The 27059-nt window shown below is 37.6% G+C and overlaps 1 protein-coding gene across 5 annotated transcripts in view; it reads left to right on the top strand.

Annotated features, from left to right (window-relative positions):
• The window catches only part of EFCAB3 (EF-hand calcium binding domain 3), an 84393-nt gene that overhangs the window by 29410 nt on the left and 27924 nt on the right, over window positions 1–27059 (top strand). For 2 of the 5 annotated variants that reach the window (XM_060291041.1, XM_060291040.1), the window contains exons 4-18: window positions 780–884; window positions 1190–1243; window positions 1906–2010; window positions 3238–4398; window positions 6583–6636; window positions 7099–7203; window positions 8852–8905; window positions 9506–9608; window positions 10122–10175; window positions 11511–11615; window positions 16188–16241; window positions 17327–17425; window positions 18535–18687; window positions 20480–20677; window positions 25879–25969. In XM_060291041.1, the coding sequence (XP_060147024.1) occupies window positions 11555–11615; window positions 16188–16241; window positions 17327–17425; window positions 18535–18687; window positions 20480–20677; window positions 25879–25969 (656 nt within the window). In that variant the 5' untranslated portion in view covers window positions 780–884; window positions 1190–1243; window positions 1906–2010; ... (5 more) ...; window positions 10122–10175; window positions 11511–11554. Of the gene's footprint in view, window positions 1–779; window positions 885–1189; window positions 1244–1905; window positions 2011–3237; window positions 4399–6582; window positions 6637–7098; window positions 7204–8851; window positions 8906–9505; window positions 9609–10121; window positions 10176–11474; window positions 11616–16187; window positions 16242–17326; window positions 17426–18534; window positions 18688–20479; window positions 20678–25878; window positions 25970–27059 lie in introns of all 5 variants that reach the window. The other 3 variants (XM_070044526.1, XM_070044527.1, XM_070044528.1) reach the window with 3 other exon arrangements.

The following is a 27059-nucleotide window of genomic DNA, read 5'->3' as shown; positions in this document are numbered from 1 at the left end:
TTTGTTGCTAAACTGTATCTTCAAACTAAAGAGAAGAGCCATGTAAAGGAAAGTTTACACATAGCCATCCTACAAGCAGATGGGGAAACAGTTGCAGGGGGCAAGGGTAAGTGGGGCTTTCCACCCTCATAACCAGGAACCAAAAAACAAATTAGTTACCAAACAAATTTGTTAGCTTTATGCCTTACCCATGCTTGTGATAGTTTGGTGATCCCTGTCTATTTCACTCTACCACTTTACATTAAAACACTAAAAATAAAAAATCTCTATGTGCTCGTTTTCCTGGGACACAAAAAAAGAGGCGAGCTTGGAAGACTGCATCTAACTTTCTAACTGCCCAAAAATATACTGGGTGGTGGTAGCTGCTAAGAACAGAGGACGACAAGGCCACGAAATTTTTGAGATGTGACAGAGAGCCAGGCTGGGTTAAGAAAGAAGGCCCTGGAGAAAAGCCCGGCGTAGTTCTATGATATGTGATTAAGCAGACTCTAAAAAAACCAAGATTTTAATGTGTGCACAGAATTATATTTTAATAGCAGTGTTTTCCTTATTGATGTATTCTCTCACTCTGATGAATGTTTCCATCTACTGACTCACAGCCTAACTTTGATCATCATTGTTTTCGCCAAAAAGCTCAAGATTACATCTTAGCAATAGCTTGCATTCTTGCCAGGTTTACTTCATTGCTTAATCAACAAATGCCATGCAGACATTTTTTTAATAATAAAGAATCATCGTTCTTCAAATTTTCAACCATTACCATGTTTTACTTTTTAAAGGTGAGAAGGTTGATACTAGTGACCTGGAAATTTTTCTGCAAAATATGGGGATAGAGCTCACAGAAGATAAAGGCATGGAATTACTGAACAATCTTCCAGTTGATGGTGAGCATTAAAAATATCACAGTGGGGTAAACAGTCACAGTGGCCTTCAAGGAAACTTGAGTATACGGACTTAGGTGACTAATACTCCCTATTTAAGGAATCTTTCATGCACCCCTTCCCCACCAAAATGATTTCACCAAATTGAGAGCTGTTTCTGTTCCTGAGTTTTATTCTTTTAAGTGAAATAATATAAATGTCTAGAATAAAACATTTAAGTATTTATGTTTCTAAAATTATGCATGTTTTATTCTATTTTAAAATATCTGCACTGCTGTCTGAGACTTGAATTTTTCCCTTTCTTGCAGCCAAAAGAAAGGTGTATATGAACAGATTGATGAAAGAATTGCAGTCTTTTAAAGGTGAGTGAGAAGTATGATGAAAAGGCAGTTAAAACTGAGATCATGGAGCTTTGTTCTTGTTTTCAAAAACTTTCTATTTCACATATTTCAGATGATTAATCCCGCTGTCCCAATTATTCAGTATTTATTCTTTATAAGCTTTAGGTACTCTACAGTCACCAAAAATTGTTTAACTACAGTAAGCCCAAAAGCAGTGGTTCCCAAATAAAGTTGTACATCAGAGTCACTGGGAGGGGGGGCGGAATTTAGCATTCAGATTACTAGGCCCCTTTCAGTCAATTTCCAGAGATAGCACCTAGAAACATATGTTATTAAATGTATAGGATTATGATAGTGTAAATCCATGGATTGGATGGATAGTTCTCCATTAATTTAGCAAGTTTCAAATCCTACTATGCAGACATACTTATAAAGGTTGATTTTAGTCTTTGCCATGACTTACCACATACCTCTAACCCCTCACTTTCGTCTCTTAAAAGTTTTCCAAGTCCCAGAGATCAGGGTTAGGAATTCCTGACTTAGACACCAAACCATATTTACTTGAACAGTTTGTTCTTTGCTCTTTATTCTCTATACAGTATTGATGCCTAGGCATGAGCTACAATGACCCACTCTTTACATCATTACAAATATTTCTCATATCTGCCCCTTTCTTTCCTAAGGGACAAAGGTATCTTTAGATAAGGTGGACACTTTCATTAAAAACATGGGAATTGACCTCAAGGAGAAAGAAATCCAGGAATTGAAGGACCACCTACCAGTTGATGGTGAGAGTTTTGAATATCAATATACCTCTTAGCAAAACTTTGCACATGAGGCCAGTATCAGGGCTGGAAAGACTAAAGATAGGATGTATATGAAAAGAAGAAAAAGAAAGAGTGAGGCCTTCAGCATAGCTGAAACCAAATAGCTATCACTTGAGAAGGATCACCAAGAATGCTACCCAATATAGATGGCAAGTGTCACTCTCCATAGGAAATGCCAAGGTCTAACGAGAATACTTAAGACTGTAATCTTTGGGTTTTGGGTTTTCTTTTAAAAGAATGTGGAGGATTTATTAGACTAGAGATTTTGCAGATTTCAGAGCATTAAGAACTCACAAAATCATATGATCCAGTGTCCCTACTGCTAATCCAGCATTAGATAGCAATGACCAACACTTATATAGTCCTGACATGTGCAAGGCACTGTTCTAAGCACTTTACATATATAATCTTATTTAATCTTCCAAACAACTCTATAAGGTAAGTGCCATTTTAACCCTAAATTTACATATCAGGAAATTAAGGCACAGAGAAAACAAGTAGCTTACCTAAAGTCAGAAAGCTAGTAAGTGGTGGACAGGCAATCTGGCTCCAGAAACTATCTCTTAACCACTGTGCTATACTGCCATGGACTACAGAATTAGTGAACTTAAGAAGATGTATAGTGAAGTTACCAACTGGATTAATTAAATTTGGCATATGTAAGACTGTTCTCATGCTAGTAGAACTGAGAAAATTTTATCAGGAAATTTTGAGGGACACTTGCCCCCTTGAGGAAGTAGTAAAGATGGAAAATTTACACAAGTCAATGAATCTGGGTTTTTCCAAATTAGTAGTACCTTCATTCTTTTTTCTTTCTTTTGTTTACTTAATTAAAGTTTCTTTAAATTCTGTGGTGCTTTACAATTTTCAGAAGTTTCACACACATGATTTCATATAATCTCACAAAAACCCTTTTCCCCCCACCCCTACAGTGCCCCTCCCCCATCCCTCTCCCCAGTACCTTTCATTCTTTCATTCTTAAAGATGTTAAAAAAAAGAAAGAAAAACTTTAATTGAATGCCTATGATGTGTCAGGCACTGTTCTAGGCCCTTGGGGCCTTTGCCTTAGTAAGAGGTAAGCAGTTTTTCCAAAAATGACATTATTTCTGATTTTTTAAACCCTTTCATAACTTTTTTTTTTTTTTGCTATACGCGGGCCTCTCACTGTTGTGGCCTCTCCCGTTGCAGAGCACAGGCTCCGGACGCGCAGGCTCAGCGGCCATGGCTCACGCGCCCAGCCACTCCGCGGCATGTGGGATCTTCCCGGACCGGGGCACGAACCCGTGTACCCTGCATCGACAGGCAGACTCTCAACCACTGCACCACCAGGGAAGCCCTATTTTTAACTTTTTGAGGACCTTCCATACTGTTTTTCATAGTAGCTGCACCAATTTACATTCCCACCAATAGGCACGAGTGTTCCCCTTTCCCTGCATCCTGGCGGACACTTGTTATTTCTAGTCTTTGATAATAGTTTTTCTGACAAGTGTGAGGTGGTATCTCAGTGTGGTTTTGATTTGCATTTCCCTGATAATTAGAGATGTTGAACATCTTTTCATGTGCCTGCTGGCTGTGTGTATGTCTTCTTTGGAAAAATGTCTATTCAGGTCCTCTGCCCATTTTTTAATCAGGTTTTTTTTTTTATATCGAGTTGTATGAGTTCTTTATATATTTTGGGGGGGTTTTGTTTTTTTAATGTAACTGCTTTTTTTCAACAAATAGCCCATACTTTTTATTTATTGATTATTTTTATTTATTTATTTATTTATTTTTGGCTGCACCAGGTGGTTTGCAGGACCTTAGTTCCCCGCCCAGGGATCGAACCCGTGCCCCCTGCATTGGGAGCGTGGAGTCTTAACCACTGGACCACCAGGGAAGTCCCTCTTTATATATTTTGGATATCAACCCCTTACTGATATATCATTTGCAAATATCTTCTCCCATTCAGTAGGTTGCCTTTTCATTTTGTTGATGGCTTCTTTTGCTGTACAAAACCATTTCAGTTTTATGTAGTTCCATTTTAATATTTTCGCTTTTGTTTCCCTTGCCTAAGGACACAGATCCAAAAAAAAAATTTCTAAGACCAATGTCGAAGAGCTTACTGCCTGTGTTTCATGGTTTCAGGCCTTATACTTAAGTCTTTAATCCATTTTGCATTTATTTTGGTATATGGTTTAAGAAAGTGGTCCAGTTTTCCCAAACCACTTATTGACTGAAGAGACTCTCTTTTCCCTTCGTGTATTTAATTTTTCAAATCTTATTATCTTCACCTGAGTCTAAATTCTGAATTTTCTTACAGAAGATGAAAAGGTTGACTTGGATGTGTTGATGGATGCAGCACTTTTACAGGTGAGTGAGAATTTGTATAAGATGTTATAAAATTGAGATTTTGATGCTTTATAGAGGATTACCTTCTTAAAGCAGTAGTTTACTCCCTCCAGTCATCATTAGTAAGTTCACTCTGCTCTTTTACCTATTTATTGGTAATTTTGTCTTATTGACAGCAGTTTAGATGATTAGAGATTTAGGGAAAGTTTGGGCACTCTCCAAAAGGAGTATTAACTTGTCTAATATTTTGACCAGTAATGTGCTCTCATTTCTCTAGTGTTTAAAGAATCAAAATATAGGTGACCACAGTCAATCTCAACATGAAGTTTTTGCATCAGGAAATATGATCTCTATGAACAGTCAGTTCTATAATTCAGGTTACGAAGTAGTTACAGAGATATTACTTGCCTGTAGAATTACGTAGATTCTACTTACCATCATAAGTTATTGGGTAGTTATACTGCCCCTCTGTTACTCCATGCCATATTGACCCATACACAGGATAAAAATGTTACCTTCTTATTTGAATTAAAAAACCTTTTCAAGTACTGAATTTCACAATAACTCTATGTAAGTGAAGTCAGCTCATATATTTAAACTTCATCCTGCAGTTAAAAAATAATGTTGTACTGGATAATTTAGAATAATTAGATCTCTTAATATTATCACCTGAAACAATTCCCATGATTCAAAGGAGAAAAGGTTGAAGCCAGTGACTTTAAAAATGTGCTGGGAAACATGGGAATCGAGCTCACCGGAAAAGAACAGTTGATGCTGTCAAAAACTCTGCCAATCTCTAGTGAGTAGTTAACATACCATCATGGTGCTCAGGGAAATGTGGTACTGTGGGCTTCTGGGTGAGAACTGTCCAGTGCCCTAAGAAACCCCCTAAGAAAAATGCAGTTCAGACATAAGAAACTTTGTTATTGTTACTTGTGTTTTCATTTAGAAGTGAGAAACTTCTCTCTTTTCTATTCAGCCAATGGATAAACTTTTTTTTTATTTTAGCAGCTACACAGCTAAATTCTTCTGTAGCCCCCTGAATGCACCCCACATCCTCAGTCCCTCCTCCAGTAGCCCTCCCATCTCCCCACAATCCAGCAACTAAATTGTAAACACCTAAGAGCAGAGGACCTCTAGGACCATGTGCTTATATTGTCAATATCCATTCTGATTGGTCAGTGGCCCCACCAGTCAGTTCCTCAAAAGTTTTACCTCCTGGGCACCTGTGTAGGCTCGCCCACAAAGACCCTAGAGGCCAACCTGTGCTTCACCTGTACCTCCTGCCCAATCTCAGAGACCCCGACACGTAGATATTCTGTCTCCTGCCCCAATAGTTCCTGTCCCTAATTGTTCCCCAGGCAAGAGAGAGCCTACACATCACTAAGGGGGCTAGCGCCCCTGGTGGCAGAATTAGCACCCTGGGCAGCAAATGCTCAATGCCTATTTGAATCCTCCCCACATACACCTGAGGCTGTGGCAACTCACTATGTCTAGCATTGTCCCCAGATTGCTCTCAAGGGGCCAGTTGTGAGAAATGCAGCATTCTTAGGATATTGGCTTTGAGAGAGCAGGATAGAGACACAGAAAGAAGCAGATGGACTGTAATGGAGACGACTGCAGGCACATGCCAGGTGCTGAGGGTTATGTCAACTCTGCAGACACTCCTACCACAGAATGGCGGACTCTGGGGACAGATAGCACCTGTGGGGTTGGGTTAGGCTGGTAGGTGTCCCTTGTTCTCTGTCTCTGTTGAATTTCACCTCCGTTTATGAAAAGATTTTGTTTAGAAAACAATTTTTTTCTCATTTCAGTATTATTTTGTGTTACTGTTTGGGTTGATATCTATCTTTAATATCACCACTTTATAGGATCTACCATTAGATATAAACATATACTTATAGGAATGCCTCATGGGTCTAGAGCATAGGCAAGGAAAAAAGAAAAAGGCAAAGGAGTCAAAGTGCAGTTAAAGGAGAGAAGAATGAGAAGAAAGATGTGTGAGTGTGAGTGTGTAGCCTGCATCAGCTACTGCCAGGTGTTCCAAATAGAGGCTAGACTGACCACATTGAGAACATATAACCTTTTGTTATAATTTGAAGGTGAAATACAATAAATTTCTAGGTGAATTGTATAAAATGTCTCATAAAATGATAGAGTTTCTTATCCTTTTTCTTTTGACTTGAATTTTACCATATCTTCCAGGAGATGGAAAGGTATATAAGAAAAGATTGCTGGATAGCGTGAAGCCTCTCAAAGGTAAGAATCATGAGAACAGCACCTAAAATTTATTGTAGGTGCTTTGCATTTGCTTTTTAAAATTTCTGATTAGAATCTTGCTACTTCAATATTCTACTGGTTTACTGATACTGAATTTATGCCTTGTAACCTACTGTTCTTCTTTGGGTATAACTACATTTGAAGAAGTCATTGTTAGTAATATGTAGCAAGTTTAAAATTTTGATTTCATTTAGGTTGATTATCTTTATCACAATTCATCATACTTGTCTAATTCTTTTTCATCCATGATTACTTCAGTTAAAAGCTACAGTACAGTGTTGAGAGAGCATTTTCTCTTCTTGACTGCAACACTAACTCTCTGGGTTCGTTTAAATGGCCACTGTTTCCCTCTTCGTTTAGGGTGAATGCATACTCAAAGATAGCATCTTCCACTTCTTGGACCTGCTTGTATTTCTTATGTATATCCTCTTCTTTCCTAAGGGAAAAAAGTCAGTGTCAATAACCTAGACACGCTAATGGAGAACATGGAAATTCAGCTTGAGAAAGAGGACTATGAAGACTTACTGACCCATCTGCCAGCTGATGGTAGGTATTTCAGATACCACTGTACCTAGGGGGGATCTTAGGTTTCTATGTGAGGGCTTCTGAAAGTACACTTCTTTTTTAATCTCTTTGAAAAACTTATGAAATATTTCAAATATATATAAAATAGAGGACAATATAACAAACACTGGCTAGAGTTAAAAAGTATTGTCATTTTGCCATATTTGCTTCATACATCTTCCTTCCCTTCTTCTCTCCCTCCCATGTATACCTTTATTTAATAAGATAAGGTTTCATGAATGACCCAATAAGACCAATTAAGCTTGATAAAAATGTCAAAGAGGCAAAGTTAGGATAATTCATTAGGAAGAAATTACTAAGGGATGAGCCCCAGCCTAAGATTTCCTTATTGGATTCAAATGCAGATCCAGTGGCTTTGAATAAAAACCTGATGAAAAATAAGCTTCCATCAGAAAGCCAGACAGCATATCTTTCAGCAGAGCCAGTATATGCCAATCAAAGTGAACCATCTTTTATGCTACTCTTACCTGTATCTGGCCTTAATGTAGAAAACAGTTTTGGCCTAGCTTGTAGTTTAAAACTTCACTCTCCCTGGGTTTAATAATGCTGGGAATCATGGTCCCCACATATTAGCTAGGGGTCCTCAAAATGCTTCCTACAGGAAAAGATATTGTTACCAATAAAGTATTTTTAGAATCCTTGATTCAAGAACAAAGACAGAATAATTTTTTCTAATCCAACAGTGTGACTATTTCTGTACCACTGAAATTCATTCATTTAGCTAGCACAAACTATATGCAAAACACTGAACTATAGAGTGGAAAAGTTATACCTGGTAGTATAAAGAAAAATAAGGCATGATCCCTGCTCTCAAATAGTTTACAGTCCTGGGGAGTGGCAGTGGGGAACATAAACAAAATTTAGAGAGTGGGAAGATAGCATATTGTTAAGGTTTGATGGTCAGATGCTTATGTAAATAAATGACTTTCAAATTCTATCTTGTCTATTGAAATATGTTCCCATTATTGGGTGTGAAGAAAGGGAGAGGCCTATTAGAAGGCACTGCTTTTAAACTTGCTTCATCTTTACTTTAAGGGTCATTTGATACTATACAAAAAGTGATATTAATTAAGTGGATGCTCACTTTAAATAACATTTTTTTAATTAATTAATTTATTTACTTATTTATTTGGGGCTGTGTTGGGTCTTCATTTCTGTGCGAGGGCTTTCTCTAGTTGTGGCAAGTGGGGGCCACTCTTCATCACAGTGTGCGGGCCTCTCACTATCGCGGCCTCTCTTGTTGCTAAGCACAGGCTCCAGACGCGCAGGCTCAGTAGTTGTGGCTCACGGGCTTAGTTGCTCCGCGGCATGTGGGATCCTCCCAGACCAGGGCTCGAACCCATGTCCCCTGCATTAGCAGGCAGATTCTCAATCACTGCGCCACCAGGGAAGCCCCCTTTAAATAACATTTTGATCTTCTTTCCTGTTTCTTGCTTATTTTGAGTTAAAAGAGTTACTAAAGAAAATCATGAAAAATAGCTGAATTCCAACACTTTATATTACAACTTAAATGTTTCATATCATTTTTCTCTTTACAACTTAAATGTTTCATATCATTTTTCTCTAAGTCTAATAATTTTTTCTGTGCCTGAATTGTCTTTTCTTACAGAGAATAAAATGGTTGATTTGGATGTGGCGATGGATGATGCAAAAGCTTTCACAGGTGAGTAAGAAGCTGTGGTGAAAGGGAATTCATTATTAACTAAGGCCTTAATGCTTTTTTTTAAAGATGTTTTTAAATGGTAGTTTTCTGTTTGGGCTATTACTAACATGCTAAGTTGACTCCCTCCAAATATAATGTGGTTAAATGTTTGTTTTATAATCTTACTGTTTGATTTGGGATTTTTCCTGAATGGACCTATATTCTGTGGAGTTTTTACCAATGATGTTTTCCACTTCACCATTGTTTAAACAACCAAAATATAGGTCAACACTGTCCAATCGCAAGGTGAAGTTTTTGTGGGGTAGCTAGGAAATACTATTACTGTGTCAGAAGACCCAATAGTTCAGGAAAGTTAATGGCATTTGACTTGTATCTGGAATTATATAAGCTCTTCTTTTGCTTGAATTAAAAGTATGAATTCTATTTCTGACTCAATCTACCCACCCACATGTCCTTTTAGTCTACATAGTTTAACAAGTTTCATTGTCAGTTTGCTCTTCTAATTAAAGATGATGCCACATAGGTAATCTTTTTCATAATTTGAAATAATTATTCCATTCCTAAAATTATTACATGTTAACAATTCCCATTTTTCCAAAGGAGAGAAAGTTAATGTCAGTAATCTGGACAATGCGCTGAGGACAGTGGGGCTCGTGCTCACTGCTGAGGGGCATGAGGAGCTGCTGAAAACGGCCAATTCACGGTGAGGATTTAGCACATTCTTTGAAGCTTGGAGTCATGGGCTTGTGTGTGAAAACTGATGAAATTATATATGTGTATATCCAATAAATCCTATTTGGAAAACACAGTTCTCACACAAGAAGAAACTCTGTTCTTGTTGCTTACATTTTTGTACTGAAAACTGACATCTTTCACTGATCTCCCACCATAAAGGCTAAATTATCCTGTGGGAGCACTGCCTAACCTAAATCATGGCCAAGGCAAAAAGGGAAACCAAGGGAGTAACAGAAGTAAGGAAAAAGGAAGAAACAAGAAAATAAAACTATTTTAAATTCAACCAATAGGTGGATCTATATCAGTGAAAGCTTTCTTCAGCTTTGGTTTCATTCTTACTTGAGGGTAAAATAGAATAACTTCTAACAAATCTGAAGGGTTTTTTTCCCACTGAAATTATGGGTGTTATGTTGTCTTTGTGCTGTCTTTGTTAACCTTGCCATCATTTAACCTTTATTCTTTATTGTATCTTACATTACAGCTGATGGAAAAATATATAAGAATAGATTGCTAAAAGGTGTGAAAGCCCTCAAAGGTGAGTGAAAAGCATGGTGAAAGAGCAAGTAAAAGATAAAATCCTTAGCATTTTCTTTTAAATATTCCAAGTTTGCTTCCTGCCAATTTATTGATCCATTGTTATGACTCCTAACCTATCATCCTTCTTTGGGTACATTGGCCTTTAGAATATAAGTTAGGGACTTCCCTGGTGGCGCAGTGATTAAGAATCACCTGCTGATGCAGAGGACACAAGTTCAATCCCTGGTCCGGGAAGATCCCAACTAAGCCGTGCGCCACAACTACTGAGCCTGTGCTCTAGAGCCCAGGAGGCACAACTACTGAAGCCCACGTGCCACAGCTGCTGAACCCCGTGGGCCTGGAGCCCATGCTCCGCAACAGCAGAAGCCACTGCATGAGAAGCCTGCACACTGCAACAAAGAGTAGCCTGCATGCAGCAACGAAGACCCAACGCAGCCAAAAATTAATTAATTTTAAAAAATCAATTAGAATATAAGTTAAAGTATATGACCATAGGAAGTTTCTAACACTGTTTTCTGGCTAGAACTGTATAAATTGGTGGTTATTTTAATCATGAATCATTAGAGTTACCTATTCCTCTCTAATGACCTCTCATGGAAAACTGAAACAGAGTCTCCTGGATAGACATTAAGGAAGATATCCTATTTTCACTTTCTATACTAATTCTATGTAGACAATTATATTTTTAATTTTAATTAGAAAAAAATATTTTAAAACACAAAATACTATAAGAAACTTATCTGATTCTACCACTTACAAAAACTGATATAAAGAAGTAAAAGTCAAGTCATGAGGATGTGATGTACAGCATGGTGAATATGGTGAATAATACCTTATTTTATATTTAAAAGCTGGTAAGAAGGTAGATCTTAAAAGTTCTCACCACAAGAAAAAAAAAGTGTAACTATGTGTGGCAATGGAGGTTAACTATGTGTGGTGATCATTTTGCAATATATACAAATAATGAATAATTACATTGTACACCTGAAATTAACGTTATATGTCAATTATATCTCAATTTTTTAAAAAAGTGAAAGTCCCCTACTTCCCACTGATCTAATCCCCCCCATAAAGATAAATACTGTTTACTGTTTACCTTTGTCTCAATGGTTATATTTCTCCATTTTTTCCTACTTTCAATAGACAAATTAGATCTAGGGACATATATATATGTTATAGTTTCTCTGTGCCCTTGTGCTTTAACCCTCCAGTTGGGGTTTTTGATGCATGATCATGATTAGCATCTTTCACTCTTAAGCATCAGTACTCTTGTTCTTCTTTTTTTTTTTTTTTCCAGTACTCTTGTTCTTATTCCATGCCCTTCTTTCTTAAGGACCAAGGGTCAAAATCAGAAAACTGGACTCCTTTGTGGAAAACATGGGAATTAGACTCAAGGATGAGGAATTTGAGGAACTAATGACCCAACTGTCAGCTGATGGTGAGTGTCACAGACATCATTATGCTCTTCAGAGAAACATTAAGCCCTTCTATTGGAACTGCTGAAAGCAGCCTTTTTAGTAGCATAATGAAGTAAATGTAAATAGAAAGACTTAATCCTGACTCATGAAGAAATATTATCTCCAAAAACACTTTTAAAAAGATATGTTGAAAAAAAAAAAAAAGATATGTTGGTGGACTTCCCTGGTGGTCCAGCAGTTAAGACTCTGTGCTCCCAATGCAGCAGGCCTGGGTTTGATCCCTGGTGAGGGAACTAGATCCCACATGCTGCAACTAAGAGTTCACATGCCGCAACTAAGAGTTTGCATGCCACAACTAAAGATCCTGCATGCCACAACGAAGATCCCGCATATGGCAATGAAGAGCCCCCATGCCAACTGGCTCCTGATGCAGCCAATTTTTTTTCATGAATATATGAAGATTTATTTTGTGATAAAAGTAGCAATTTATACAAGTGGGAAAAGAATGAACTAGTCAAAAATAGTGTTGGAATGAGTGACTATTTGCAAAACCTTAAGTCAGATTTATAAGTCATACCATACACTAAAATAAGGTTAACTCTTTTTTTTTACATTGGAAAATTTTTTTTTTTATACAGCAGGTTCTTATTAGTCATCAATTTTATACACATCGTGTATACATGTCAACCCCAATCGCCCAATTCATCACACCCCCCCCAGCTTTCGCCCTTAATGCAGCCAAATTAATTAATTAATTATTTTAAAGTAATTTTTAAAAAAAAGATATGTTGGGAATGTCGCTTTCAGGACTCAGCCATGCCTGGGAATACCATACACTTAAGGAGCTAAAATAAAAATGAATTTTTTTAAAAAATTTCATTCATAAGGGAACATTTCATAAGGGAACATGTTAATAAGGGAACATTTAAGAAAGTCAAAAGTCAGATGATGCACTAGGAGAGAATGGTTGCAAGATCCCTAAGGTAGAAAAAGCCCTCATACATTGATTAAAACATACTGACAGTAGAAAAATAGGCAAATATACAGATAGATCATTCATGAAAAAGGAAATGTAAATGCCCAATAACATATGAAAAGATATTTAACCTCACCAATAATCATGAAAATACAAAATAAACAAGATACAGAAATATTTTCAGTTCTCAGACAGGCAAAAATTAACAGGACTGACAACACTTAGTTCTGGTGAGAGTAAGGGGAAAGGAACTTACTGGTACATTTTGGGTGAGAGTTGCCATTGCTCTTGGAAAAATCATTTGGCAGTATTTTGGGGGAAAAAAAAATCTTCCCTATTCCCTGGTGAATCTAGCCTACATGCTTCATCTGTAGTATATAGTATTTCTTTATGCTGAGGCCTGGTCCCTATTCCATCACTAACTTGCCAACAATTTAACCCTACTGAATCTAAGTGTCTTCACATGAAAAATAGGGAGTTGAATTAAATGATTCTCTATGGTCACTTCTTGCCCTGAAGTTAATATAGATAATACACATAAAGGTCTTAATGCAGTGTTTAGAATACTCAGTAAATGTTAGTCATGATGACAGTGGTAGTGGTGAAGATGATGGGGAAGATGGAGAAAATGTTGAAGAACAAAGGAAAAAGAAAAGGAAATTCTATGATCTAGGAATCAATTTTGCCTGTTATAAAAATATAAGTCCTAGTAGAATAAATACTTATTACTAATTATGACCTTTATATAAATAAATGAGGTAAAATACAACTTAGAATATTTTACAAGAAATAGCACTGGGCTCACTGGGTTCCTCCTCCACTTCTCCTGTCCTTATTCTTGGCAAGTTCAATACCTTCCATACAGATCAGAGGCTTTTGACTTTACTGTGCCATAGACCCCTTAGACAGTCTGATGAATTGGACCACGTCTGAATATAATATTGAATATTTTTAAATGCATAAAATAAAATACATAAGATTACTGAGAAGCTAATTATATTAAAATATAATTTATCAAAACATTAAAGATATAAATTATTAGTACTTATTAATACATTTAACAAGTTCTAGTATCAGGTCTAATAATTATTGTCATTTTAAAGTAGTGATGAGCATAAGCAACTTCTCAATACATTGAAATGAAATGAAAATGTTAGTGATTTATATTAGTAACAACGTCACAGATTCTCCTAGTACTACTATGGTTTGTGGACTACATGAATAATTGAAGAAAATGCTAAAGTTAAGTTAGTGATTAGTGAAAATAAAGATGTATTTTTTTCCATTTGAGCTCAATTTTATAAATCTATAGATACAGGGTCCATGGACCCTAGATTAAGAACTCCTGGTATAGGTCACCCATCCAACATCCTGACCTCCTGCTCCTTGACCTCTTTAACTTCAGTCATCTTTTCCTCCCCTCCCTTAACTACCACTCACATGGTGATGACCTAAACCTTGTCCTCGCCTAATACTTGATCACCCCCAAAATCTTTATTTCATATAACCACTCTCTGCCCTTTATCCTTCCAGTTCATTTACTATGCAGACTTTTCTTCCATAACACAATGTAGGAATGCCTGGAAATCTCCCATTCTGTAAAATTGCCCACCAAAGTAACTGAGCTTATGGGGAAAACTGGGGAAGCCCACTCAAAATCTATGCCACTTTGTAACCAGAGCACTAACAAAAGCAGAAATTGATACTGTGAGGAAGTTGGAAAAGCCCAAATAACCAGCTCAGAATGGCTGGAAGCCATTTAAAAATGCACACTTACACACAACCCAAAAAGGAGTTGAAATGCTGACATGCAGCTGAAATAATGTAGATGGAAGTAGAATTCTGAACGAGTGAACCTGATTCCCCCTCATGCATTGTACGCACTTATTGTTTAATTTTATTAAAATAGAGCTGAGAGGGCCCCTGCTATAGCCAACCCAGGATTTTTTCTTTTCTTGCTGAGGTTTATAATTCTAATTCTCTTACTTAGGAAAAATTATTTATGAACCAATACAACTTCCACATTATTGTGACATTATTTCACTCACCGATTGAATGTGATGAATCGGTGCTATTAAACATAGGCTGTAGCAGAACAGAATATAGAACTCCAACTCTCCAGCCACAAGGAGACCTTCAATGTCTTTAACTCAACCATTGTTTCATTATTCAACAACTCCTCCCCGTATGTCCTCACTTCCTTCCTTAAATTAGATTCAATACTTCAACATCATATAATCTTACAAACTCTCAAAACTCCTACCAGACTTGCTTGGCAAAAACCCAGCCATCACCTTACTCTAAGCTTGCCCCTGAACAGCTTTAACATTGCTGAAGAAAATCACAAAACTACACTAATAGAACTCACTTCCACATAATGGCCACGAATATCAAGTCAGCCCTTAATGTGGCCAAAGTGCCTACTACCTTTTCCAAATAAATTCACTTTCTCACTCTCAGAGACAATTTCACACCTTCTCTCTTCAAATTTTGAGGGGGAGGGTGGGGAGAAGAGACTAGGTTTCATTTCTTCTTTCCCTCATATCCCACATTCAAATCTAGGCTTTACTTGAAAAACAGGTCCCGAATCCATCCATTATCACCATCTCCACTGCTGTACCCATAGCCCTAGCCACCATCATCTCTTTCCTGGGCCACTGAAACAGTCTACTATCTAGTCCTCATTCCTCCAATTTCCCCATCCTGCATACACCAGCCAGAGTGATCTTTTGAAAGCTGAAATCAAGTCAAGTTACTCCCTTCTTCAAGACCTCCAGTGACATTCCATTGCAACCAGAATAATATCCAAACTTTATCATCATGGCCTACAAGACCCTGCATAATTTGGCCCCTTTCACACTGGCCTTTTCTCCATCTCTCAGTCATGTCAAATTCATTCCCATTTTAGGCCTATCACACATACTATTTTTCTACTTGGAATGTTCTTCTCTCCGTTCTTTACATGGCTCTTGTCATCATTCAGACCTCAACCCAAATAGAGCCACTTCAGAGAGGCCTTCCCTCAGCTCCCTGTCTAAAAAATCCCACCCACTATTACTCTTTATTATATTGCCCTATTTCATCTTTGATAGCATCTTAACAATACCTCAGAACAACAGTACCTTTTTGCTCATTTGTTTACATGCTCGTTGTCTGTTTCCCTCTACCAGACTGTACACTCCTTAATAGCAAGAACACTGCCAGCATGTTTACTTTTGTATCCCCAAAGCCTAGCAAAGTGCCAGGCACATAGAAGGTACTCCTAAGTATTTGTTGATTAATTACTAAATAAAAATACTCAGGGTCAGGTTTATTTTTCCTGTCTCCCTACACTTACCTGTAACCAATCACTTCTTAATTTAATCTTATTCTAGTAGTCTATAAAAGGAAAGAAAAAAGGAAGATACAGGAATGATTCATTACAGATAGAAAGCTTTGTTTCTAAGATAATACTGTTATCTCTAAGGATAAGATCATAAAATTCTAAGAAAAATTAGAAAAAAATTAGTGAATTCTTACGGTCTTCATAATTTCAGAACTTTATGCGTCCTAAATTTTGTGAGTCTCAGTAATATTTGCTTATCTGATTCTGAGGTTTATTCCCCTTTCCTTACAGGTGATAATACAGTTGGTCTGAATGATTTGATGGATGCTCTCTGTTATATCAAGGGTGAGTTGCGAGCTATGATGAAAAGATGTTATAAATAGCGTCTTAATATTCTGCAATTGGTGGAGAAAAATATATCCCCTTATAAATGTTTAAATTCTTTCATATATGTTCCAGTTTTGTGGATGCTACTGAAATTGGGTAAACAGTAATTAATCTGTACTTATATATCAATACCCATAATATTCTCTGACATTTTCCCCAAAAGAATTCTTCAACATAGTTACAGATCTCAGGAGCCACAGAACTATTCATTTTCCCCATTAACCCCAATCCTAGAAATTTATCCTCTGGAAATAATTTAATTGAATAAAAGAAAAAAATCTCTTCCTAAAGACCTTCAGGGAAATTTGAAACAGTCTAAATATCTAACAGTATGGGAATACCACGTAAATCATGGTAAGTCAGGCTTATGGGATATCATCTGTTGAAATGTTAACTGTAAAAATTATGTAGCAACTTGGAAGCAAGTTTATGAAGTAATTATATTAGGCTGGAAAAGCAGAATACAAAATTGTATGTATATTAGATTTCTGCATTATGAAAGTACAGCTTTCATAATGGAAAGCTGGTATATGAAAACCTAAAAATGGTTTTTGTGATAGGGTGGTGGAATTATATTTTTCCCACTTTATAATAATCTTAAATGTTGTTATATTTTACAATGAATGAGGAAAAATTACTTCTGACTGTGTTGAGATGAATGAAATTCTTGGAATGCATAGTGCTCAGAGAAGCAAACTAGGCAAACATTTTTAAAAAAATAAATAAAAATAAAATTTCAAAAACTGGTCTATAGAAAAAACTGAATTTTCCAGTGGGGTAGGAGGAAGAGAAAAAAATAAAGCCAAATACCTATATGTAGCTTAATTTGCTATGGGTTGCAATAACCCACCAGTGAATTATTTTTTTTGTAGCCACTTTCTGATTTTCTGAACCAGAATTTGAAACAGAGAATTTTTTTCTGATCCTCCTGTTAATTCTGGGTATACATGGGTAATGTTATATATAAGCACAAATAGTGTTTTCATCCTTTGTAGACAGTTATATAATATTTCTGCAATTTATTTCTCACCTTTTCTACGGAGAGGTGATTGATATCCAGGACTTAGACAACTTCCTAGCAAATGAGGGGGTTGAGCTCACAGAAGAAGAAATGAAACTAATGCCTCATTTGACATTCAATGGTGAGTTTTTTGTTAAATTCTGTTGTCTTCCTAGAAGTTACCTTTGTTATCTTGTATATAAGCCTCTCAGAAATGATCCTTATCTTTCTTGTGTCACCTAGAACAATGCTTCTCAAACTTGAATGTGTGTATAAATCACCTGGGCATCTTGTTAAAATGCAGATTATGATTCAGGTCTGGAGTAGAGCCTAAGAAATTCTGCATTTCTAACAAGCTTCCAGATGGTGGCAATGCTGCTGGTCCAAGGTCCACACTTTGCCTATCTAAGACCTAAAATATGAAGAAATGATATATTAAGATTGTGCCTGGCCTTTCATTTCTTAAGTCACAAGTACAACCAATATATTATGTGCCTGAGGGCATGATTCCATCCCCAAAATAAGAAGGAAAAATATTAGAGTAATTAAAATTAACAAATAAAAATGAGTATTAGGGAGAGACACACAGGGAAAGCAGAAGGAGTTAGGGATTGATTGATTGATTTGTTTGCTTATTGAGATTTTTATTATTGCTTATTGAGTCTAGTTACATGACTTATCTGCTGGCTCTTCTGTTATATAACTACTTTAGATTAGACTCGTCTTTTTACTTCTATTACCCTCTTTGTTGTTCTGATACAAAAAAGATGATCTAGGAGCATTTGGGGATTATCAATTCTTACTATAATGATGTTTCTAGAAAGCTTCTGTACAGCTCTGGCCTTGAAAGAAAAGATTGTATATTGATTTATTCAAACAACAAATATTTATTGATCACTGAATATGTCCAGGAACTATACTAAGGGATGAAGAAGGGAATACATACTTGACTTTCTCTGCTAAACCCAACAGAAAGTAGGAAATAAAACACAACCATTATGTTCTCAAATCATGATTTTGATAAATTTGAACCTATTCATTGCAAACATCTCCATTTTCTGTTTTCTCCAGTTAATCATTTCTTCTTATTCAGGAAGATATACTATGTCCTTCTCCTCTCTTCAGTTGAAGAGGTTCTTTTCACCCTTCCAAATCCATTCCTCTTGACCTGATCATCTCCCACTTTTTTTTTTTTTTTTTTTTTTTTTGCGGTATGCGGGCCTCTCACTGTTGTGGCCTCTCCCGTTGCAGAGCACAGGCTCCAGACGCGCAGGCCCAGCGGCCATGGCTCACGGGCCCAGCCGCTCCGCGGCATGTGGGATCTTCCCGGACCAGGGCACCAACCCGTGTCCCCTGCATCGGCAGGCGGACTCTCAACCACTGCGCCACCAGGGAAGCCCCAAGGTATAGTTGATTTACAATATTATATTAGTTTCAAGTGCACAGCACAGTGATTCAAATTTTTTATAGATTATACTCCATTTATAGTTATTATAAAGTATTGGCTATATTCCGTGTGCTGTATAATGTATCCTTATTTATTTTATACATAGTAGTTTGTACCTCTTAATCCCCTACACAGACATGCCATCTTGTAAGTCTTTTTATTCTCTGTACCTGCGGTTAGTAGGTGTCTGCTGAAGCAATGAAGGGATGCGTGTATCCATTCACTTAACAATCATAGTCTACTGTGTGCCAAGTATTACTGTACATGCTTGGGACAAAGCTCACTACTCTCATAGAGCTTACTTTCTAGTGAAGAGATATACACAATAAACAAATAATAGTATGACAGAGATTACAGAGAAAATAAAGCAAAGAAAATGGGTATAGGGGATACTGTAGGTGGAGGAAGTTAATCAAGAAAAGACTCACTGATAAAGGGCATTTAAGCAAAAAGCTAAGGAGACCAGGGAGCAGAAATCTGGAGCAAGAGCACTCCACGCAGAGGGAAGAGCAAGTGCAAAAGCCCTTATACAAGAGCATGCTCATAATATTTGAGAAAGAGTACAGAGGCCACTGTGGCTGAACAGAGTGAGCGAGGGCAATGTAGGAAGACATAAGGTCATAGAGGTAGGGGACGGGACCACCACATCGAGCTACATAAGCTATGCACTGTACAATTCCAGGATTGTGCAATGAGATGTTCCTTTTGGGGGAAGGGGGTGGTGCAGGTGTGGGGAGTAGCTGATCATATAAACCCTCAAGGCTATTGTAAAGATTGGGTTTTTTTCCTGAGTAACACAGGAAAATGAGGATTTGAACAGAGATAGGACATGATCTGACCTAAGTTTTTAAAGGACTGTCCTGGTTCCTGTGTAGAAGAGACTTGGCAGGGGTGAATACAGCAAGAGCAGAAGCAGGGAGACCAGTTAGGAGGTCTTTGCAGTAACCCAGAGCAGGAAGTAGAGGTGGAGGTGGTGAGAGTGGTTGAGTTACATATATATTTTGAAGATGGAATCAACAGTACTTCCTGATAGATATCCCAGGGCCGAGAACATAATAGGCACTAAAAATGTACTTATGAAATGGATGAATTGGATTAGATGTAGAACACAAAAGAAGAGGATTGAAGCATATTCCAAGCATTTTGGCTTCAACAGAGGATGGAGCATAGGCCTGGAAAGATGCAATTATCATTTCCTGAGATGAACAGATGAATGAATAAGAGACTGGCTAAATGCTATTATATTTGTTGAACTAGTGAAGAAACTAAATGAAATCCATATGGATTCAAATATTATATAAAGAGGAGATATTAAAAATCTGAGTAGTTAGTGATCTGCAGAACATGAGTTAAGCAATCTATTATTATAACTTGCTATTAAGTTGATGCTAGGAAAATTTTCTGACGTTCTGGATTGACTCTCAAGAAAAAACCAATGAGGATGAGCAAGTGATTGCCACATATTTCTCTACCTTTTCCTCTTATTGCCTCTATATGTGATTTTGTAAGCCCTCTCACATCCTTGCTTTCCCTGACTTGGTTGGGTGGTATGGGAATAAGGGGTTTTTGCTGTACATTTACATAGTTGCTGCTCCAAAAACCATCCCTGTTGGTGTACACTAAATTTAAAAATTATAACTAGTTGGTTTGCATGCATAATAACTTAAATGGTATTGTGTAAAGAGGAGTAAGCCTTCTTTTTCAAATTTATTTATTTATTATTTATTTATTTATTTTTGACTGCACCAGGTCTTATTGCAGCACATGGGATCTTCGTTGTGGCATGCGGACTTCTTAGTTGCAGCATGTGGACTCTTTGTTGTGGCATGCAGACTCTTAGTTGCAGCATGCATGCAGGGTCTCATTCCCCGACCAGGGATCGAACTCAGGCCCCCTGCATTGGGAGCATGGAGTCTTACCCACTGGACCACCAGGGAAGTCCCAGGAGTAAGCCTTCTAATTTCTGCAAATATCTCCATTATTAATCTAGACTAGTCAGGAGGGAGCAAGAGAGGAAGTGGGGCTCATCAGGATTAGGCCAACCCAGAGAATTTTGCCTACCCAGGTTACCAGACTTGAAGTGGGTGATGGAGTTTGAGAAAAGCCTAAGAGGAGGGAGAAGTGGTGAAGCACAAAAATCTCTGCCCCAAAAGGAAGGAACATCTTGCCTTTCCCTAGTCATTCATTGACTACCTATGTTCAATGGACAGAGCCAATGTTGGGAAAATAGAATATTAAGCTTCTCACCTCAAGGTACTTACACACTTAGTGAAAGCAAAAGAGCCAGGGAGAGAAGTGAAGGGCATCTGCCTGTAAAGCCTGATTCGCCTACAGGGGCAGCATCTCTAAGAGGGAGGTAGCTACTTTTTTCCCCCCTGAAAAATCCAGTTCCCATTGCTCTGGTAACTGAAGTAACTGGTGAGATTCTCTTCTCCTTAAGGCTCATATATCTTTTTTTTAATTAATTAATTAATTTATTTATTTTTAGCTGTGTTGGGTCTTCGTTTCTGTGCGAGGGCTTTCTCCAGTTGCGGTGAGCGGGGGCCACTCTTCATCGCGGTGCGCAGGCCTCTCACTGTCGCGGCCTCTTCTGTTGCGGAGCGCAGGCTCAGTAGTTGTGGCTCACGGGCTTAGTTGCTCTGCGGCATGTGGGATCTTCCCACACCAGGGCTCGAACCCGTGTCCCCTGCATTGGCAGGCAGATTCTCAACCACTGCGCCACCAGGGAAGCCCAGGCTCTTATATCTTTAACTATACAGGATGAATTAGGCATTACCCTGAAATGTTAGGTTTTCAGAGGCCACAAATTATAAATCACATTGAGACATAACCTTTTCCCATAAAACCCCTTTCTCCTTTGGTGAACAGTACTGCATAGGAAGAAGCCTAATACTAGATGTTCTCCCTCATCTAATAGTCACTTCCTTTTTATTCTTCGTAAAATCAGAAGGGAATATGAGCCTAGGCGATTCTTAGATTGATATGGTTGAATTAATTTCTATAGAAAACAGCTATATTTATGCAACATCCCTACTTAAATATCTTCAGAATTCCCCAATGCTAATGCTAAAGTCTAGACTCCCTTAGCTTAACAATCAAGATGTATATGTATACACAAAAACCATGTTAAGGGCTTCCCTGGTGGTGCAGTGGTTGAGAATCTGCCTGCCAATGCAGGGGACACGGGTTTGAGCCCTGGCCGGGGAAGATCCCACATGCCGCCGAGCAGCTAAGCCCATGCGCCACAACTACTGAGCCTGAGCTCTAGAGCCCGCAAGCCACAACTACTGAGCCCACATGCCACAACTACTGAAGCCTGCGCACCTAGAGCCCATGCTCTGCAACAAGAGAAGCCACGACAACGAGAAGCCCATGCACCACAACAAAGAGTAGCCCCCGCTCACTGCAACTAGAGAGAGCCCGCGTGCAGCAACAAAGACCCAACACAGCCAATAAATAAATAAATAAATAAGTGTATTAAAATAAAACATGTTAAATGAGTGACATGCTGGGTATAAGAGACTAGAAAAAATGAGGGAGACTGTGGCAATCAGGAAACCTTGGGTTCCAGTTAAAAGGGTGACAGTTTTTCTGCTCCTGCCAATTATTGCTAAATAGGAATGGGGGCCATGTGTTCTCTGATCTTTGGGCTTTTCAGAAGTCATAAACTGATAACTTTTAAATTACCCATGTTTTCATTTATGAAATTCAAAAAAAATTTTAATGTTATTTAAGCCAAATAAAACTTGTATGGGGATCAAATTTGCAATCTCTGTTCTAATAACCAACCCTAGCCCAAATACCTAATCATTTTTGCTCCCATTATCTCACTTCATGCAGTCTTGAACAGTTCCTTGTCTCCTAAGCTCCCATGATTACTCTACATGCTTTTGCTCTTCTTTCACTCTAGACTACTGTTCCCTAGGAGCTACATGCTACGTGTTAAAATTCTACTTCTCCCTACACACAAAACCTAAAACTATTAGAAGAAAACATAGGAGAAAAGCTTCATGACATTGGGTTTGGCAATGATTTCTTGGAAATGACACCAAAAGCATAGGCAACAAAACACAATCAACAGAGTGAAAAGGCAACTTACAGAAAGAAAACATTTGCAAATCACATGTCTAATAAGGGATTAGTATCCAGAATATATAAAGAATTCCCATAACTCAATAACAACAACAACAAGTGATAAAAAGACTTGACTTGGGCAATAGACTTGAATAGACATGTTTCTACAGTAGATATATAATAACCAACAAGCTTATAAAAAGACACTCACAATCACTAATCATTAGGAAAACGCAAATCAAAACCACAATGATATATCACCTCATACCCATCAGGGTGGCTACTGTCAAACAGAAAACAACAAGTATTGGTAAGGATGTGGAGAAATTAGAACTCTTATGCACTGTTGGTTGGAATGTAAAATGGTGGCCACTATGGAAAACAATGTTTCTTCAAAACATTAAAAATAGAATTACCATGTGATCCAGCAATTCCACTTCTGATGTATATTCAAAAGATTGAAAGCAGGGTCTTGAAGAGATATTTGTACACCAATGTGTCACAGGAACATTATTTATGATAGTCAAAAGGTGGAAGCAACCCAAGTGTCCATCAACAGATAAATAAGTGCTTTATCTTAAAATGTGGTACATATAATGCAATATTATTCATCCTTAAAAAGGAAGGAAATTCTGATACATGATACAACATGGATGAACCTTGAGGATACTATGCTAGGTGAAATATGCAAGTCACAAATACTGTATGATTCTACTTATATGAGGTTCCTATAGTAGTCAGATTCATAGAAACAGAACGTAGAATGGTGGTCATTAACTTCATTTTAAGTCTTGGTAGCCCCTAACATAGTAGGCCCTAATTAAATATTTGTGTAATTTGTAAATTAAACCTTCTCTTTCTTTCCCCTGTATCCCTAGCCAGAATGAAAGGTAATATAACAAGTTTGGACAGACTAAGGAAAAGTCAAATTATGCACATAATAAATAAATCCCCCAGAGCAGGAATAGAAAATCTCTAGAATTGCAGCTAACAAGTGAAGCCTGAAACAACTTGGGGGGCTCAAGCTAAGCCTTTGCTGCCAGAGGTATCTGTGCTTAGCCATCATGAAGACTAGAGACACTCCTAACTTCTGTGCTTAGATGATTTAAATACCGTGAGACCTGTCAGATCTTGAAAATTTCTGATTAAAACAATCATAATACTTTCCTTAATTGCTCTTTTAAAATCACTCTTTTCGATAACACTATAGACTAAAACCTGTGAGAGTTTGATTTTTCCCTCTTTCTGGATGTAAACAATGAAATGGTTCCCAATCAGCATTCAACCAAGGGAACTGGGTAAAATTTTTTACTTCAACAACTTTCAATTCACCGATGTTTAACATGAAAATATATTAATACAGAATTTTTTTAAAAACCTCCCCTTCCCCAAAATCCAATCAGTGTCAAAATATTCTGATTCTGTAACTCATACCCACACATACCCTGAGGGTGCCGAATGAACCACATTGAAATCACAGTTGCTCTAAAGCTGGAAGGAGCTTGTGGGTCATTCTTACCTGGACCTGAGCCTGAGAAGTGAATGAGGTCACAGTTGTGTGATGGAACAAACCCTTTATGGATTCTTGATCTGACTGAAGCCCAGAAGTTGTAAAGTAGCACCACCCAGAAGTAGGTAAATATCCAGATTTTGTAGGAATCTACAAGGAGACCTTTTTTTTTTAATCTATCATCTCAGTGAGAGATTGAAGGTAGTTTTTTTAAAGTAATGATTATTTTAAGCCATGAGGATGATTTCACAGCACCTTTCAACTGCCTACATTGTCAAGCCTCTCCGGAGTTCCGAGCTCTGTGATAGGTTTCCAGATTTTGAGCACATGTAATTGAGTTGTTTAGAAGCAACAGTTTTCCAGAGTCTGAGGTAAAGACTTAGGAAAATTGACTGAACTCTAACCAAACATTCAGAGACTTTTTCTTCATGGTTTAATAGTGTGTGATTGTCTGCTGTTCCTAAGTCAGCAACCCAGTTTTCTTGTCAGTGAACTACCTAATACACTCTATATATTAAAAAGATAATTAGAGGACTTCCCTGGTGGCGCAGTGGTTAAGAACTTGCCTGCCAGTGCAGGAGACATGGGTTCGAGCCCTGGGCCGGGAAGATCCCACATGCTGCAGAGCAACTAAGCCTGTGTGCCACAACTACTGAGCCTGCGCTCTAGAGCCCGCGAGCCACAACTACTGAGCCCATGTGCCACAACTGCTTAAGCCCATGTGCTTAGAGCCCGTGCTCTGCAGCAAGAGAAGCCACCGCAATGAGAAGCCCATTCACCTCAACAAAGAGTAGCCCCTGCTCACCGCAACTAGAGAAAGCCTGCGACCCCAATGCAGCCAAAAATAAATAAATATAAATAAATAAATTGATGTTAAAAAAGATAATTAGATAAGACCAACAATAAAAGGGAGAAGCCCTACCAACCCAGCTTCTGGTCCATAGGTTCTGATTCTTAAACTATGCAGAAGTAGAAAGGAAGGACTAGGGAGTCCTTTGTGGTTAATAGTCCATTCAGGGAGATCTAAGGTAGCAAAACAGCATTATATCCCACCCCATTCTTATTTTTTAAAAAGACCAGTGGGTTCATAAGAACTGATAGGGCAGGGGTGGACCTCCCAGAAGGAAACCCTGGGAAAATCTACTTACTACCCAGCAGCTATCCAAGATATAAACAATTAGGTAAATATTTTGCAAATCCTATAACATTTTATTCTCTGTCAATTATGAGATGAAAAGCACATTTTAAAAATAAATTTTGTCTTTAAATAACTTTTTCTACATATTTGCAGAATGCTCTACCATTTATTTTTATATAGGATCAGAATGATACTATTTGCAGGAGGAGCAATGGCAAGAAGTTTCGCTTAGAGATCTTGGGATAGTAAAGGGACCCGTCCACTTGGCCTTCCAACTTTGCACATGCCTCTAACTTGCATTTGCACATATTTCCATTCCATGAGGCCCTGGACTTCAAACTCCAGGTCTCCAACTGGGAAAGTTGTAAAAGAATATAAACAAATTAATCTGTGATTTGATCCTTAACTGTATCTTCTGAATTCCAGACAGAGTTACTGGCCACATGGCAGTTTCTGATATTAAAGCAAAACTTAAACTGAATCCTTCAACAAAAATACCCAACTTCCATGGCAAGAGGTAAGTAATGAATTTATTAATGTGATCAATATATTAAGATAAAGAATTATTAAGGTGATGAATATATTAAATACTCATAAAGGCTATAATGAAACAAGTTAGAATGTTCTTCAAATATCTATTCTGTGATAAAGTTAATTATAAAACAAAACATCTGAATTGAAGATAAAGATTTTTTTATGAAAAGAAAGATATGTATATATACTTTTTGATTAGAGAAACAAAGAGTTCTTTCTATTCTCCCAAATGAGAGGCTATTTTTGTGTGAGGGGACAGAATACCCCAGAAGAAGAAGGTTGTCAGAAGGCTAGAGGAGTTGTCAGTTACACATTAAGACATTTCAAGTGCCAGTTTAAAGGAGAAAAAACTCAGAGGATCATAAACCCCTAAGTGTCAGAATATAGAAAAAGAGTATGTAGCTCAAAAATGGCCAGTAAAATGAAATCTGATAAATTAGCTATGACTAACCTTGAGCTAAAATTGGGAAGGGAGGTTTGCCTGTGACATTAACAATAGCTTTTTCTCAACCTGGTAACTACAAATTCCAATAAACAGTAGCCACTAGTGACTGAAAATGAAAGCCTGATGCAAATTTTATCAGATCATAAAAAGAAAAGCCTCTTTCCTCCCTCACAATTATCCATTTTCTTTGCCACTTTGAGAATATTTTTCCTAGTGTCCTTGACTATGCCATTCTACAGGAATATATTACAGACTTTTTTATCAGGATGTGGGTAACACAACCTTGTAGCAGCCAAATTCCTTGATCTCATTGTTCCCTTACCCTTCATCACGAACTGTCTTTTGAAGTAGTGACTTCCTTGTCACTGAAAGTAGTCAAGCAAAGACTAGATAATACCACATGTAGAGGGAATTCCTACATGAGATGAGAGGCTAGACTGGGTCCATTCCAAATCTAAAGTTCTTTGAACCTTTGAAACACTGTAAAATAAAAAATCTATTTCCCATGTTTGATCCAAGATAAGATTTGAAATTCTGCCAAGAGTATGGTTTTTTAAACGTAGCTAATAAAGAACTTGCATTGCCTGGGCTTCTACTTTCTTCTTGAGAACTTCATATTTCTCCATCC

This window comes from Globicephala melas, chromosome 20 (genome assembly GCF_963455315.2).
Source record: "Globicephala melas chromosome 20, mGloMel1.2, whole genome shotgun sequence".
NCBI classification, from domain to species: domain Eukaryota; kingdom Metazoa; phylum Chordata; class Mammalia; order Artiodactyla; family Delphinidae; genus Globicephala; species Globicephala melas.
This window is presented reverse-complemented; position numbering and strand designations above follow the sequence as displayed.